The following is an 18,565-nucleotide window of genomic DNA, read 5'->3' on the forward strand; positions in this document are numbered from 1 at the left end:
AGAGTGAGTGAGTGAGTATGGTTTTACGCCGCTTTTAGCAATATTCCAGCAATATCACGGCGGGGGACACCATAAATGGGCTTCACACATTGTACACGTCGGGAATCGAACCCGGGTCTTCGGCATGACGAGTGAACGCTTTAACCACTAGGCTACCCGACCGCCCCCTGGGAGAAGACCTGAAGGCAGTCTAAGAGGTCATGTCAGCTTAACTTTCTAATCAGCTGAATGTTGTCGAAATTTCTACGGTATATTTTTTCAGTAGGAGTTTGGAGTGAGCAGCGTCAGAAATTAGCACAAGTCCTGTAGTCCTTGCCAAGCTGCCCATTAGTTAAGGTATCATAAGGACTAGTAGAAATATGCCTTTTGTAAGGTTTTTGCCATCTGTTATCATTATAAGGACTAGTGGATGAAACCTGTTAGTTTCTACCGCTGGTGAGGGAAATATTCATGGCAGCATATCTTATTTCTGTATCTATATAACGAACATAATCAGGGATTTCTGAATGCAAAATGTTATAGCAGCACTATTACATTGTTCAGGATAGTTTAAATCATCCTGACGTTTCAGAGCGCCATGGCACCTACACCAAAGGGGAATATTATTGACGGTATATTGAGGGTGTGGGTTTGCTTTTGTTCAGATCAAATTTCCAAATCACGATGGTAAGGAAATGAAGCAGAATAGTTCTAGAAAGCTGACATGTGATCGGCTCAAGAACACAAGCATCCTTCATTTTGATTCACTTTTGTGTCCTCAGATCAACAGAGGTATCAAATCAGAATAAAGACCTGATATTAATGAGATTGGGGAAGAATAAAACAAACGTGAGAACGTTTCAATCTGATTGGTTGAGATAAGTGGTGAAATGGGATGCAGAACCCTGGAAGTCTCTTTGACCTTAATCACAGTGTGTATGAACAAAAGGTTTGGAGCGTGTGTGTGCTGTTTAAAATCACTGGATGCATCAGCCTTAAGAGGATAATGGTGTCCAACCAGTGATTTACCTCGACCTGCTCAGAGGGCAATCTTTGGTCCCAACTCTGCATCAAATGTTTAGAAAAATAAGAAGTCCCTATTACTAAAGTAATGGCTTTGTAGATTCGACTTGTATTTCCCTGATAATATGGACAATAAAGAAGAAGAGGTTTAAATGTTTAATTTTACATTATTGCATGAAATTAATGTAATGTTAATATAAAATATTGAAAAACCTCAAAATTTAAGAACAATTTTTTTTACTATTTTTTTATCATTTTATTTTATTTATTGTTTTTGGTAAGAAACTATAAAACTTATGAAAATCACAATTTTTAACAATATACAACACAGAAATTGGCACTAATCCTACAGTCCTTGCTAAAAGTAAAATGCCCAATAGTTAAAGTATCATAAGGACTAGTAGAAATTTGCCAATAATAAGGGTTTAGTTATATGTTATCATTATAAGCACTAGTGGACTAAAACAGTTAGTTTCCATCGTTGAAATAACGATTGTTTCCCAATTTGCTTGCTGAGAGCACTCAGTTTGGAGCCCTAGATCAATCTCTGCCAATTGTTTCAATCACAGATCACCATTCGAGCTGATCAGTCATGAGCTGTGTTTGTTTTGGCTACAATCAACAACATGATTAAATTAGGAAGATAACAAGGGTGAGAGTGTTGCCAGAGCGATTGCCACGCCCCTCAGCCATGTGGCCAAACACAAATGGTTGGTTTCAGATAATAAGGACCATATTGATTTATCACAGGACTTCACATGACAGAAATATTGTGTGTTTGATACAATATTTCTCATAATGCATTGTTTCAAGTAAATGTGTCAGTATTGAATAATGTACTTACTGTACACCCTAATTTTTGTCAGTCTCAACCATAAACAAATAAAATATCAAAATTACATGATTATAAGTCATTCAACATCATGTTCAATGCAATGTCATGTCTAAAGTTACTTAGAGCTACACGTCATTCACACAAAATTCAGTCACAGTTTTCTCCTTTGATATTGCAAACACGATTTATTCTTTGCAAAACAATGGGACATTGAACCTATAACCCAAATTCTTTGTATATTTCAGTTGAACTTGCAATTTAACTACAGAATTGATAGCCCATACCTAACAGAGCAAAAATCTAAAGTCGAGGCTACGAAATTTGTTGCTTTTTTGGGACTAGTCCAGAGGAGAAGTATAAACCCTACATGACTAGACTCAATTTGTAGATCCCTGAAGATCCGGTTTAGAATAGGTCTTCAGCAACCCATTCTTGCTGTAAAGGGCGACCATGCTTGTCCTAAAAGGCGACTAACGGGATAGGGTGGTCAGGCTCGCTGGCTTGGTTGATGCATATCATTGATCCCAATTACATGGATGGATGCTCAAGATGTCAATCACTGGATTGTCTGGTCCAGACTCGATTATTTACAGACCGCCGTCATATGGCTGGAATATTGCTGAGTGCGGCGCTAAACAACAAAGAAAGAAACAAACAAACAATTTGTAGCTAATCCTGCATGAACAAGACAAAAATGTTTACTGTGTTTACATTTCAGTCAGTTTAATTCAGTTACAATTTGCAGCAAAATTGAGGCACTGAGAACTGATCCATAATCTTAGGCCTCCAATGATACTGATCTGACCTTCATGATTGGATTTTCACTTGAGCTCGGCACAATTCTTAGGCTCGCGGACTTGCATGAATTTCAAAGGCTGTAAATTTTGTTTGTTGTTTACTGCCGCACTCAGCAATAATCCAGCTGTATGACAGTGGTCTGTAAGTAATTGAGTCTGGACCAGACAATCCAGTGATTTATGTCAAGAACATCGATCCATGCTGTTGGGGTATGATCAACACATCAACCAAGTCAGTGAGTCTGACCAACTGAACCTGTTAGTCGCCTCTTACGACAAGCATAGTCACTCTTATGGTATGCATGGGTTGCCAAAGACCAATCCTAACCCAGATCTTCCTGGGGCTCAAAGGCTGAAAAGTGCAAGCATAGTTAAGGCCCAAAGAATCCAATCACAGACACAAGAACACTCATAGTCCAGATGGGGATAGCATCTATCATGAAGTCAATGACTGTGTATTTCTGTTTCTAGTAATTGTAAAACAAATGGGATTGTGTGCCTTCAGTCACAATATGAAACTATGGGGAAATGAAACGCTCAATAACATCTGCAGATAATGAAAGACATACTGTTTACAGAGCTCCAGATAAGCTGTGTATTTGCATAAATATGCAAACTAAATCACCGTAGGCTTTATTAGCCCAATTAATTGTGAGTAGCTTGCGTACAAATACACATGAAATGTTAAAACCCAATAGTATAAAAACACTGAGTAATCACCCAATGTAGTTTTTTCACCTTGCATACACGAATGTCTTTACAGATTTTTTCTTACTCACTGAATGCAGGCGTCACATATACTTGAACTCTACGGCAGTGAATAATGCTCAGGTCTACAACAACTCACTTCCTGTAACTGAGACGTATATCACTGATGTGAGGTTTTGCGACACTGACTTGGGGCAGCCCTCAAACATATGCTAATTAGAACTTACCTGAAACAGCACAGACACAGAAATATTTTTTAAAATGTCCAACCATCGGTTACAAAACCCAACAGAGTAAAACTATGTTGAATACCCCAAAAATATTCATACCAGATTTAAATGATAACATGTGAGTAAATATTCAATGGCTCACAAATTATCTGAAGCCCTGTGTTTTTCATGTTTATCTTGAGCACTGTGTTTATATGGACCCCTGTGTTTATATGGAGCCCTGTGTTTATATTGACCCCAGTGTTTATATTGACCCCAGTGTTTATATGGACCCCTGTGTTTATATTGACCCAAGTGTTTATATGGACCCCTGTGTTTATATGGACCCAAGTGTTTATATGGACCCCTGTGTTTATATGGACCCCTGTGTTTATCTTGAGCGCTGTGTTTATATGGACCCCTGTGTTTAAATGGACCCCTGTGTTTATCTTGAGCGCTGTGTTTATATGGACCACTGTGTTTATATGGACCCCTGTGTTTATCTTGAGCCCTGTGTTTATCTTGAGCGCTGTGTTTATATGGACCCCTGTGTTTATATGGACCCCTGTGGTTTTTTTTATATGGACCCGTGTGTTTATATGGAGCCCTGTGTTTATATGGACCCCTGTGTTTATATGGACCCCAGTGTCTATCTTGAGCCCTGTGTTTATATGGACCCCAGTGTTTATATGGACCCCAGTGTTTATCTTGAGCCCTGTGTTTATATTGATCCCTGTGTTTATATTGACCCAAGTGTTTATATGGACCCCTGTGTTAATCTTGAGCGCTGTTTATATGGACCCCTGTGTTTATATGGACCCCTGTGTTTATCTTGAGCCCTGTGTTTATATGGACCCCTGTGTTTATCTTGAGCGCTGTGTTTATCTTGAGCGCTGTGTTTATATAGACCCCAGTGTTTATCTTGAGCCCTGTGTTTATATGGACCCCTGTGTTTATATTGACCCCTGTGTTTATATGGACCCCTGTGTTTATATTGACCCCTGTGTTTATATGGACCCCTGTGTTTATCTTGAGCCCTGTGTTTATATGGACCCAAGTGTTTATATTGACCCCTGTGTTTATATGGACCCCTGTGTTAATCTTGAGCCCTGTGTTTATCTTGAGCCCTGTGTTTATATGGACCCCTGTGTTTATCTTGAGCCCTGTGTTTATATGGACCCCTGTGTTTATATTGACCCCTGTGTTTATATGGACCCCTGTGTTTATATTGACCCCTGTGTTTATATGGACCCCTGTGTTTATATGGACCCCTGTGTTAATCTTGAGCCCTGTGTTTATCTTGAGCCCTGCATTTATATGGACTGCATATCTGTGTAGAATGCAGAAATATGCAGTAAAATAAAATCCAAGAGTATCAAATACCCAACGAACATTACAGATACACTACAAAAATAAAACTTGTACGTATCATCAAAATATTGTGAAGTAACCCGGCGTATTCGATTAGCAAATCAGCAACTTATTTGGAAATTATAAACGGGCATTCCGTCAACCTTGCCAAACTCCACGATGACAGTTACATCATGATCATTTGCCATCACACTTTCTTGTGGAAGTATCGTGGTAGTTTTGAGTCCTATAAAGCTCTCAAACCCACACGACACCAGTTTGCAGGGACTAGATGAATAGTGTTTTTAAATATTTAACTTAAATACCCATATGTGTAAAAACTAGTGGGTAACAGAAATTTGAATACCCAGATAGAATTACTGATACCCAATGATTTTAAAATGCATGGGTAAAATACCCACAACCCCAAAAGCTTATCTGGAGTGTAGACACTCCTTAGATCCAGTTTGTTGGGTGTTAATGCTGATGTACTTTCTAAAATAATTGTGCTGTTTCATGAAACTTCTAATTATTATCGCGTGTAACATGTCACAAAACACAACAGCGATACACAGGTCTAATTAACAATACGCAAGATGTTGTGCCCTTTTATGCATAATTAGTGTTCATGTAGGTGTGATGCCTGCCAGAGTATGGTTTTACGACACTTTTAGCAATATTCCAGCTTTATATATTGTACACGTGGGGAATCGAAAACCGGCCTTCGGCGTGACGAGCGAACGCTTTAACCACTAGGCTATCCCTCCGTCCTCAGTAATTAAAGACCTGTTTACTAAGTTATATAGCTCAGCAAATTGAAAAGGATAAGTTGGGCTATTCCACAGAGTGTTCTTTATGCTCTTATTTTTTTTAAATTTTCAACTCAAAATTAATTGGGTAATGGTTATATATTTTGCATATTTTGCGCAAACACGCGGCTTATCTGGAGTTCTGGATAAAATAAGGATCCCCCTTAAAAGATGGAAATCTTACTACCCCTCGTGAAACATCAGACACTGACTTGCGCCAGTCTGCATCCCTGTGTTGACAAGAAAGATCACTTAAGATCAGTCCACAGGAGATGACATATCCCCCTAATCTGGTGCAATTCTGAAATGGAGTTTGGCTAGTGCTACCCCACTTTTGCCATTGGATACCTTCAGTTTTGTTAATCAAAAAATAATGCTGTTCAGTATTTTAAACATCCCAAATAATCAAAAGACAGCAGTTCAACAATAGACTGATCTGTACAGCTTGTTGCAATGGTGCATGTTGACAGCACAAGCTTGTTGCACTGGAGCATGTTGACAGCACAAGCTTGTTGCACTGGTGCATGTTGACAGCACAAGCTTGTTGCAATGGTGCATGTTGACAGCACAAGCTTGTTGCACTGGCGCATGTTGACAGCACAAGCTTGTTGCAATGGTGCATGTTGACAGCACAACCTAGTTGCACTGGTGCATGTTGACAGCACAACCTAGTTGCACTGGTGCATGTTGACAGCACAAGCTTGTTGCAATGGTGCATGTTGACAGCACAAGCTTGTTGCACTGGCGCATGTTGACAGCACAACCTAGTTGCAATGGTGCATGTTGACAGCACAAGCTTGTTGCACTGGAGCATGTTGACAGCACAAGCTTGTTGCAATGGTGCATGTTGACAGCACAAGCTTGTTGCAATGGTGCATGTTGACAGCACAAGCTTGTTGCACTGGCGCATGTTGACAGCACAAGCTTGTTGCAATGGTGCATGTTGACAGCACAACCTAGTTGCACTGGTGCATGTTGACAGCACAACCTAGTTGCGCTGGTGCATGTTGACAGCACAAGCTTGTTGCAATGGTGCATGTTGACAGCACAAGCTTGTTGCACTGGCGCATGTTGACAGCACAACCTAGTTGCAATGGTGCATGTTGACAGCACAAGCTTGTTGCAATGGTGCATGTTGACAGCACAAGCTTGTTGCACTGGTGCATGTTGACAGCACAAGCTTGTTGCACTGGCGCATGTTGACAGCACAACCTAGTTGCAATGGTGCATGTTGACAGCACAAGCTTGTTGCACTGGAGCATGTTGACAGCACAAGCTTGTTGCAATGGTGCATGTTGACAGCACAAGCTTGTTGCACTGGCGCATGTTGACAGCACAAGCTTGTTGCAATGGTGCATGTTGACAGCACAACCTAGTTGCACTGGTGCATGTTGACAGCACAACCTAGTTGCACTGGTGCATGTTGACAGCACAAGCTTGTTGCAATGGTGCATGTTGACAGCACAAGCTTGTTGCACTGGCGCATGTTGACAGCACAACCTAGTTGCAATGGTGCATGTTGACAGCACAAGCTTGTTGCAATGGTGCATGTTGACAGCACAAGCTTGTTGCACTGGTGCATGTTGACAGCACAAGCTTGTTGCACTGGCGCATGTTGACAGCACAAGCTTGTTGCAATGGTGGATGTTGACAGCACAAGCTTGTTGCAATGGTGCATGTTGACAGCACAAGCTTGTTGCACTGGTGCAGCTACAGCTACAGCTAGGTTTCCTTTGGAACCTGATGAGAAATTATTTGTCAAGAAGTTTTCTTGTGATTTGACGTAAATAAGCGTATCGGGATACATATCGTATCGTGACCATGTTGTATCGTTTCACCATACATCAAATACATTCTGTTGCTTTGTCATTATCATAAGATTTATGACGTCAAGCCCACAGGACTATGACAAACAATATCACGGCGGGGCTACACACATTGTGCCCATGTTGGGAATTGAACCCGGGTCTTGGGTGTGATGAGCGAACGCTTTAACCACTAAGCTACCCAACCGCCCTGATGGTATAGAAGAATGTCCTGTACAAATTTGCAAACTTCACTGGATAACATGATCCATCATGTTGCCTCTTAAGACCATCACAGGCTGCTGGGGACCAATTCAAACCAGGACTCTGCACAGAGATATAAAGCCTTGAAATTATATCATAAACACTTGGAATGGTGATTTAAGTATCAGCGTTAGAAATTGGCACTAGTCCTGTAGTCCTTACCAAACTGCCCAATAGTAAAGGTATCCTAAGGACTAGTAGAAATTGGCCCATTTTAAGGGTTTTGCTATAAGGGTTTTGCATTATAAGGATTAGTGGACAAAAACTGTTAGTTTCTAACCCTGAGTATGGTGCATTAAATGTATTGAATTCAAAGAATGATGTAGAAAACGTTCTTAGCAAATCAGTCACAAAATTGTAAAATTTTGAAACGCACTGGGTGCATTCCTTAGCATTATCTTGGATTTGTGCATGTTTTATACAGTTAAATCGAGCCTTGCCATAGCAGACAGGACCCCTTTATTTTCGGACACTGCAATAAACAAATGCAGCCTAGCAGAGTCAGGTCAGTGAAGTTTCACTGATTGTAGTTTTATAAACATTTGGACTCTTTGACTTCCATCTGGAGTTTCCTGTGTAGAAATAAGATCATTTGTAGTCTAACATCTCGTCTGTTATCATGGTTGTTAATAGATAGCAATATTTATTAATATTATGCTACTTTGTGAACATAAATCCAGCAATGGGGACACAAGATAATAACAATCTGCTCTGCGTTAAGTCAGTAATAGTTATCAGGATCATCAATCAGCTGACTACACTCCGGGGGTTCTTAATGTGGTGGTTTATGAAGCTTGGGAATTCAAAGACATAACTGGACATCCATTTGCACGGCGCCTTATCTTTCTAAATGGCGTCTTGGCAGGAATGTTAACTTTGAGACCTGCACCTTTCACTGAAGTCCAACCACACAGTGAGTGAGTGAGTGAGTGAGTGAGTGAGTGAGTGAGTGAGTGAGTGAGTGAGTGAGTGAGTGAGTGAGTGAGTGAGTGAGTGAGTGAGTGAGGGCACACTGCAACACCCCAGCAAGAGACACCAAGATGGGGCATTATGATGCTGCAACACCCCAACAGGGGACACCAAGATGGGACATAATGCAACACCCCAACAGGGGACACCAAGATGGGACATAATGCAACACCCCAACAGGGGACACCAAGATGGGGCATAATGATGCTGCAACACCCCAACAGGGGACACCAAGATGGGGCATTATGATGCTGCAACGCCCTAAAAGGGGACACCAAGATAGGGCATTATGATTCTGCAACACCCCAACAGGAAACACCAAGATGGGGCATTATGATGCTGCAACACCCCAGCAGGGGACACCAAGATAGGGCATTATGATGCTGCAACACCTCAGCAGGGGACACCGAGATGTGGCATTATGATGCTGCAACACCCCAACAGGGGACACTAAGATGGGGCATTATGATGCTGTAACACCCCAACAGGGGACACCGAGATGTGGCATTATGATGCTGCAACACCCCAACAGGGGACACCAAGATAGGGCATTATGATGCTGCAACACCCCAACAGGGGACACTAAGATGGGGCATTATGATGCTGCAACACCTCAGCAGGGGACACCGAGATGTGGCATTATGATGCTGCAACACCCCAACAGGGGACACCGAGATGTGGTATTTTGATGGTGCAACACCTTAACAGGGGACACTAAGATGGGACATAATGCAACACCCCAACAGGGGACACCGAGATGTGGCATTATGATGCTGCAACACCCCAACAGGGGACACCAAGATGGGACATAATGCAACACCCCAACAGGAGACAACAAGATGGGGCATAATGATGCTGCAACACCCCAACGGGGGACACTAAGATGGGACATAATGCAACACCCCAACAGGGGACACCGAGATGTGGCATTATGATGCTGCAACACCTCAACAGGGGACACCAAGATGGGACATAATGCAACACCCCAACAGGGGACACCGAGATGTGGCATTATGATGCTGCAACACCCCAACAGGGGACACCAAGATGGGACATAATGCAACACCCCAACAGGAGACACCAAGATGGGGCATAATGATGCTGCAACACCCCAACGGGGGACACGAAGATGGGACATTATGATGCTGCAACACCCCAACAGGGGACACTAAGATGGGGCATTATGATGCTGCAACACCCCAACAGGGGACACTAAGATGGGGCATTATGATGCTGCAACACCTCAGCAGGGGACACCAAGATGGGACATTATGATGCTGCAACACCCCAACAGGGGACACTAAGATGGGGCATTATGATGCTGCAACACCCCAACAGGGGACACCAAGATGGGACATTATGATGCTGCAACACCTCAGCAGGGGACACCAAGATGGGACATAATGCAACACCCCAAAAGGGGACACCAAGATTATGATGCGGTAACACTCCGGCAAAAGACATCTCGACATTCAAAAATTCAATATTGTTGAAACTCACAACTGAATACATTATATGTCATTAAGTTTTTCATTCGAATCAGCTGCAATTATTAACAGACTCTTTGTATTTCTACGACAACAGTTCATTAACCTGACCAAATTCACGTTGTTTACTCTATAATTGATAAATAATGACAAGGCTAAATCTATGCAAGCTTCAAAACAACCTTATCATAATACTATCAACCTTTGCTATCACATGAAAGTGACATCTAGGCCAGCCGGATTTCAAGTATATAATGACCACAGCTTCTGTCCTCTTGATCAGAACTCTCGATGTCACAGAGTGCAGTGATGGTTTGTTTAATCTAACACGCCACCACAGTTATCTGCCCCTGAATATTATGTTCATCGTCTGCAAGACGCAACAACGATTTGCCGGTGAATTACGAGACGTGTTTTAGCATCATTCATTTATACAATATACTTGTACCTATTATGCTAGAGTTTTTTATTTATTCAGACATAAACATCATTCAGGTGTGTCAAAACGGGAAAATAAAGCATGTCGCTGACACGCATGTCAGTGACACTGACAGCGGACCGAGGACATGGCGCGAGAGTAGACAAGTCTAATGTTTGAAGAACTTACGTCGTGCACACTGGTTCGACTTCAGGCATGTATTCTTTCAGAACAGTCGGCAGCGTTCTTCCTCTGGCAAACGCCATGTTCCCCCTTCTGTGTTTTTATCTCTCGGGAGCAATTCATCACATCAGAGGTGATCAGTCTTACGAAACACCTTCGCTAGCGGGCACTTGGCCAACATGCAGTAATTTGTTTATCATGTGACCTCGTGCGAGCCGCTATGGTAACCCGCGACCACGTGCTGGTCACATGGTCTCAGTTACTTTCCCACCAATCGATCTGGATATGTAATGTTCCTAAATGAGATAACATTATCATCATGTTGACTTGATTTAGAAAAAAAAGAATTATGATATCATGCCTACAATCTGAAAATATATATAATTAGATCCACATTTGTAGCAGATTTCAATAGCATTTCTGTGGATCCCGCGTCTAGGCATATAAAGACTGTACACGTCTATAGGCAATTTATTCACGACTGGAAGGTATGGTAAATATATTTATGTAATGCGGTGTGAGTGATTGTTGTGGTAAAATGTTATTGCATTCATCTTTGTATGGGGGATCTAACGCATGGTTATATGCTGTTCACTCCTAACATTCTGAGGGACAACTAACAGGTCACTCTGTAGTTCTGTACGGAAGATATTTTCGTCTGCTTCGTGACAACTCACCCGCCCATCCTTCTCCGCCTTCGTAGAAGTGTCAGTGCATATGAGCCCGTAATATATTAATATATATAGTTTGCAATCGCTATCATGTTAGTGTTAATCACTAATCACATTGTCGATCCATCCTTGGGAATTCAGGATAAAAATATATGACCCCAGCAACCTATGCTAATGTAAGAGTTTGTTATTTGTTTGAAAATTGTTAACGCCGCACTCAGCAATATCCCAGCTATAGGACGTCGGTCTGTAAATAATCGAGTCTTCACCAGACAATCGAGTGATTGACGTCATGAGCATCGATCAACGCAAGTCAACCAAGTCAGCGAGCCTGACCACCCGATCCTGTCAGTGGCCTCTTACGACAAGCATAGTCGTCTTTCACGACAAGCATGGGTTGCTGTTCAAAGACCTATGCTATCCCGGATCTTCGCGGGTCTAATGTGAGTCAACTGAATGCACGATATGGAATCGTTGGTTACACCCTCCAGTTTTGACGGATCACATAGAAAATGGCGGCAAGTTGCATGACATACATGCAGGTCAAGTTAGCACAATTAGGCTCACAAGTACGTCATGTTTATCATTTCTCATACATGCTCATGACATCAATCACTGGATTGTCTGATCCAGATTCGATTATTTACAGGCCGCCGTCATATAGCTGGAATATTGCTGAGTGCGGCGTTAAACAACAACAACAAAAACAAAACAAATCTTATACCTAACCTAAAATATATCCTTTACTGAATACTATACCAATATCTATGCCAATTCTTTGTAATTTATAATTAAGTTACCAGTACAATTAGACAAAACAGACACTGGAAATCGACGTAATCATCTTTACAACAGAAAATGAGAATGATTTTGCTCATAATAACTTATCATAATCGTAATATAAATAATTCTCATTCAAAACTGAAAGACCCATTGAAGTAAGAAAACTCAATTCGTTCTCAGGAACTAGCCATGGGAAAAAAAGAGGTATGCCCTTAAAATATATTGAACGCATTACGTCATTTACTTTTGAAGCGTTTTAACGAATTATGATTCTCGAATGCCCTCAGCATAATCCGGTCAACAGGATCACTGACTTTCAGTATTCCTCCTTTCAACGAGGCGACTAACGGGATCGGATGGTCAGGCTCGCTGACTTGGTTGATGCATGTCATCTATCCCAATTGTGTGGATCGATGCTCGTGATGTCGATCACTGGATTGTCTGGTCCAGAGTCGATTATTGAGAGACCACCGTCATATAGCTGGGTTATTGCTGAGTGGGGCCTTAAACAACAAACAAGCCGTCTCATCTTACGCATTCACTGCTGGGTGAACAGAGGCATTTTTTAAATGTGTGGGGCAGGACCAAAGCCCCCCCCCCCCCAAAAAAAAAAGTCAGTTGGATACATTTTGCAGTATGTAGATTAGGGCGTCGACGGGTAACTCGAGTACTCGGGTCGGATGGGTCCTGAGTAGGACCCGGGTACCCACAGGACTACCCGGACCCGTGATTAGTCATGTGATATATATTGTTTAATGACAAAAAAATATCTAAAACGCTATGGTTATACTATAAGTCACTAATATTCCCATTTCTTTCTGACAATGCACCCATTCCTTCTTACTTTTATGTTTGAATAAAGATGATTTACAGACCGCCGTCATATAGCTGGAATATTGCTGAGTGCGGCGATAAACAAACAAACAAACAAACAAACAAAACCTTCTTTCAACGTTCAGGATAATCAAGATAAAAAATAGTTAAATCGGTGCAGAGGACGTCATAGAAACTATCCACAAGAGAAATACTTGTCAAATATAATTTCATTGTTATATTATCAAAACAGCAGCATTGTTGAATTAATTGCACCAAACAACATAAATTATTATCAGTATATTACCAGTCGAATGTGTACAGTATTTGGCGTCGTGGTACATTACGCGTATATACATCTAATGTTCACAATCTAGTTGGTATAAGCGGCCATTTCTCTGCTAAAACTGTCAAATGGATCGGCGGTCAGGGTCGCTGACATGGTTGACGCATGTCATCGTATCCCATTGTGTGGATCGATGCTCATGATGTCAATCACTGGATTGTCTGGGCCTCGATTATATACCGCCGTCAAATAGCTGGAATATATATTAATAAAATTCCGACATTAACCAACAAACAGACGCATTGTCGATAACAACAAACAAAGGATGCCAGCAGCTATAATATCTTTGAACCGTGCAGTTTTAAATTTGTAAAAATTAAAAAATATCGGGTTTGATATATAAACGTTTGTTGACCCAGAGAAACTTTAGAGAGACTCACATCCAAACATATATGTTTGAATCGGGGACTATTGGCGATTGCTATATCAACTTTTATAGCTAAAATGGATAGAATTATCATAAAAACGCCCGCATGTTATCAGAAATGAGCGGGCCACTGTAACTTGATAATGCCCTCATATTACTTGATGACGGGCCATTATCACGCCCGTTGTTAGGACGTCATAGGATAGGGATAGGTGACGTAACGTTCAATAGTGACGTCATCTGGTTTGTTCTATGACGTTTCCATATTAGTAAAAGTGGGTCAGTGACATTCGTGTTGATTGCAGCAAATGTTTCAAAGTCGACATTGTTGTTTATTCTTATTTGATAACAAATTCCATCCATTTTAGCTATAATAACGGTAACGCTATTTTTCAGGGCATTATCATTTGCAGAAGCCCTCTGTCTTTTCAACTGCCCTCCTTCGTCAGGCAGTTAATGGAAGACCTCGGGCTTCTGCAAATGATAATGCCCTGAAAAATAGCGTTACCCTTATAATATACGCTCAAAATAACGTGCAATGCTATCGAGCGTGGATAACAACATGGCAATAGTTTGACACAGCTATGAAACCAATGCTGGCACATCGAGTGTTATTTTTGAGAGTACAAGTTGTACTGCACTGATTGAACGTGAATAACGGCTTTCTATATGCATATTACATAGCTGTCCCTAATCTCGAACAATTGCATATCGATTACATATTCTCGAATCAAAATGGAAAATAATGTGTGCATATAAAATACCTCGCACATTCAGGAATAACGGTACACGATTGAATGGCGCCAGGCTAATACCTTTTGTACTCTCCTGTCGGCAGCTGACGATTTCATTCCATTGGATATATAATGGGCGTTTCAACAATTTATGCGATGGATATGGAGAGAAGTGACACTGTACAACCATACTGTCCATTGCTTGTGAAATTCTAAGAACCTAAAACATTGTTTGAATATATTTTATGATTTATGACAACACAACCGATTTTGAGTCAAATTTTACTACCCCCTTGTGGGCATGTTTGTAAATAGGGGATGCATAAGTGTAGTTCTATTGAATGATGCATTATATACGCAAAGTGCACCATGAGGTTTTTCATAGCACAGTGGAACATTTCATGATCGATTATTCTGAGACTTAAAGTATATATTTCATATGCGACCATGCACGTGCACGTACGCCTGTGGGATATTCGTAAATAATCCTGCATGGTCAATCATTGCTTCAATTTGAACTCGAACACGGAACGGTAACAGCTGCTTGTATAGAATTACACATCGTTTATCACACAGGAGAATACAAAACCCTTTACTATACATTACACAATCTGTGAATTTGTGAATTTGTGCACGATATATAGAGTAAATATATAATTTTAGAATTATTTTGGGTTTTGTCTTCTACCTGTGTTTATAACGTGAACTGATGTCTTGGACAAAAAAGTACTAAAGACAGATATTGTGTATTTGTTGGTTTACCGTTATTTGTGTGAGCCGTCATATGGCTGTAACATTGCTGAGTGCGGCGTTAAACAACAAACCAACCAACGTTATTTGTGTGAACATTCATCCTGGGTAAAGGTGCGGATAAAAAAACAACATAAATCAGACATTTTGTTCTTCTTTGTAACCGAATGCATTACCACGAGACCCCCGATCCCATTAGTCTCCTCTTTCGACAAGCATAGTCGCATTGAGCATCAGCGTGCCTCGGCTGCATTGGTAGTTAGTTACTCATGTTTCGGCCACTAATACGTCGTCGAATCACCCATTTAACCAACGCCGAACGGAATGCGGGTAAAACAATTTCAGCAACCCATTCAAAATCGGGTGAGGCTCGATGACTTAGTCGAATGCGTGGCCTACTACCATGACGGCTTGGGGTGTTGCTCACGATATCAATCACCGGTTTATACATATAAATACAGGCCGACGTCAAATGGCTTGAATATTGCTGGGTGTGGAAATCATCCATAAAACATACATCTGCAATGTATGGTGGAATACTCCGGATTGTCGCCTCTTGCCGATGTGAAAACGTGCAGTGCATGGGCATTTTACTAACGCTTCATACAACTACGTGAGGTTTATCTTAAGACAAAAACACCATGGTACGGTACATTTATGGGTCGCTTCATGCAATATGACGTTCAGACTATCAACGTTTGTACAAGCATCTGGTAGATTTATTTTCATGCATTTTGAAATGGAGGCCAGCAAAGCCTACAGACCGTTTGACTCCAAATGAGAACGATGAATTGCAAAATAACTCAAAATCCAGAAAAGTGTATGAAACATCAATACGGTACTTGACCATGAATACCCTGTACCCAACAAAATCTGAATTTTGTTTATTTTAAGACCCATGACGGATGATGTTCTTTAAGAAACTATCATGTAATTTTGTATAGAAATGTTTACATGACACGTAGGGGGGACAAACCGTGACAGTTCCGTGGTAGGGGAAATGACAGAGCGTTAGAGGGGCCGTCTCATGATAATTTCAGTCGCAATCTGACTCTCTCATGCCATAGATCTCGTCGTCGGAACTGCTGGTACCTGAACCGACCACGGGGTCAGGTTTCACAGTTTTGATGATTTCTTAAATCTGTGGTTTCGTCGCTCGAGAAGGAAAGGTAATGTTCCTCCGTTGCAGCCAAGTAACCATGTCTCCTTTACGGTTATTAGAGGTTGGAGTCTTGCTTTCTGGATCCTGCACACTATGATACGGTGCATTGTCCATGACAATGAGAGACTTGGTAGGCAAAGCAGGGACTAATTTATCTTTCACCCACTCCAGAAATACATTGCCGTTCATTTCTGTGTGGTAGTCCCTGTTGTCTTTGGCCTTGGCTCTAAAGACGAGGTCACAGTCTGGGAGAAAACCCTGACTAGCAGAACCAGCATGGAGAACTATGAGTCTTTCACCCTTTCCCATTGGTAACTTTCTACCAGACTCCTTACAGTCACCACTGGGTACCCACTGAGTGCTGGCTGTGTGTGACGCATTTACCCATGTCTCATCTAAGAAGACGGGCTCATATCCTTCTTCACGTTTCTGCTTGATGGTACGAAGGTAATGATTTCGGAGACGAACAATGTCAGACCGTTCACACAACACAGCCCTTTTTTCTCCAGTTATCCTTTTGTATTTGTAACCAAATGTATGCAACAGCTGCCATAGTTTGTACTTTGTAACACGTAAATAATGGTCAGTTTCAAGGTGTTTCTTCAAAATTCTTAGGGACAGGTACTTATTTTCTGAGTGCAGTTTAACAATTGCACGTCTGACTTGATCCCTCTGAAAACTTTTCTAATTTATCAACCTTGCGTGGTTTTGACATGTTCCCTACCTCCTTGGCCTGACTATTTGTATCTCGTCGACTAACAACATTTTTAAGTTTCTGATGTGACATACCAAGAGCTTTTGAAGCTCGTTTCAAGAATTTATTAATTGCATAAAAAGGCTTTGCTCTTTCTGCTTCACTTCTAAAGAAATCATACACATTCAACATCAACTGTTTAACATCTGCTGAGTAGCGCATCTTGTCATTGAATGAACACGGTCACTGTGTAGCACGTGCAGACCGTGCTTGCGCTGTTCCTTCCACGGTTTGTCCCCCCTATGTGTCATGTACACATTTCTATACAAAATTACATGATAGTTTCTTAAAGAACTTCATCCGTCATGGGTCTTAAAATAAACAAATTCAGATTTTGTTGGGTACAGGGTATTCATGGTCAAGTACCGTATTGATGTTTCATACACTTTTCTGGATTTTGAGTTATTTTGCAACTCATCGTTCTCATTTGGAGTCAAACGGATTGTAAAGCTTGAGGTCACCCTATCAAAATATGCTATGTACTAATCATTGTCTTATATCATCGAATACCATCACCGAGTAGTTTGCACAAGAGTTTACTATCCCAATTGCGTGGATCTATGCTCCTGATGTCAATGAGCATCGATCCACGCAACTGGGATCGATGACATGCATCAAACAAGTCAGCGTACCTGACCACCCGAACCCGTTAGTCGCCGTTTTTGAAGACCTATTCTACCCCGGAATCTTCACGGGTCTCCAATTTAAGAACTTGAGAGCCATGTCAGTGTACACAGCTGTTAGAAGTAGATTAGGCTGATATTTTAACATAGAATGAATGCATGACTATGCGTCCTCAAAAACTTAGGAAAAATCTTTTTTTGCTTTGCGTGAATAAAAAGATGAAAAATATATTTCAGCATAGAAATATTGTCATCTACACCTGAAAAAAGTATTTCATGGCATCTTGCATACTGCAAAATGTATTCAGCTGGCTTGACTCAGAGTTTCCTTGGCTTTGGTCCTGCCCCACACATTTAAAAAATATTTCTGACCTTGTTCACCCAGCAGTGAATGCGCAAGATGAGACGGCTTGTTTGTTGTTTAAGGCCACACTCAGCAATATCCCAGCTATATGACGGCGGTCTGTCAGTAATCGAGTCTGGACCAGACAATTCAGTGCAGTGATTGACATCATGAGCATCGATCTACAGTGGGGATCGATGATATGCATCAACCAACTTGATCCCGTTAGTCGCCTCAACGACAAACATAGTCGCCTTTCAGGGCAAGCATGGGTTGCTGAAGACCTATTCTACCCCGCATCTTCATGGGTTGATGACATAGTAATGTGACTAATCCTTCTAGCACCGTATAAGGCAGCTTCAGTTGTATACTCCTCATGGAGC

At 41.3% G+C, this 18,565-nt stretch overlaps 1 protein-coding gene across 1 annotated transcript in view; it reads right to left on the minus strand.

The window, feature by feature from the left end:
• LOC139445683 (uncharacterized) overlaps nt 1–10,994 on the minus strand; it is a 180,626-nt gene extending 169,632 nt beyond the window's left edge. The window contains exon 1 of the mRNA XM_071226872.1: nt 10,843–10,994. Within this exon, the coding sequence (XP_071082973.1) occupies nt 10,843–10,919 (77 nt within the window). The 5' untranslated portion in view covers nt 10,920–10,994. The remainder of the gene's footprint in view (nt 1–10,842) is intronic.
• Between the last annotated feature and the right edge of the window lie 7,571 nt (nt 10,995–18,565).

The sequence above is a fragment of the Haliotis cracherodii genome, unplaced genomic scaffold (genome assembly GCF_022045235.1).
Source record: "Haliotis cracherodii isolate W230 unplaced genomic scaffold, xgHalCrac1.p SCAF_6, whole genome shotgun sequence".
NCBI classification, from domain to species: domain Eukaryota; kingdom Metazoa; phylum Mollusca; class Gastropoda; order Lepetellida; family Haliotidae; genus Haliotis; species Haliotis cracherodii.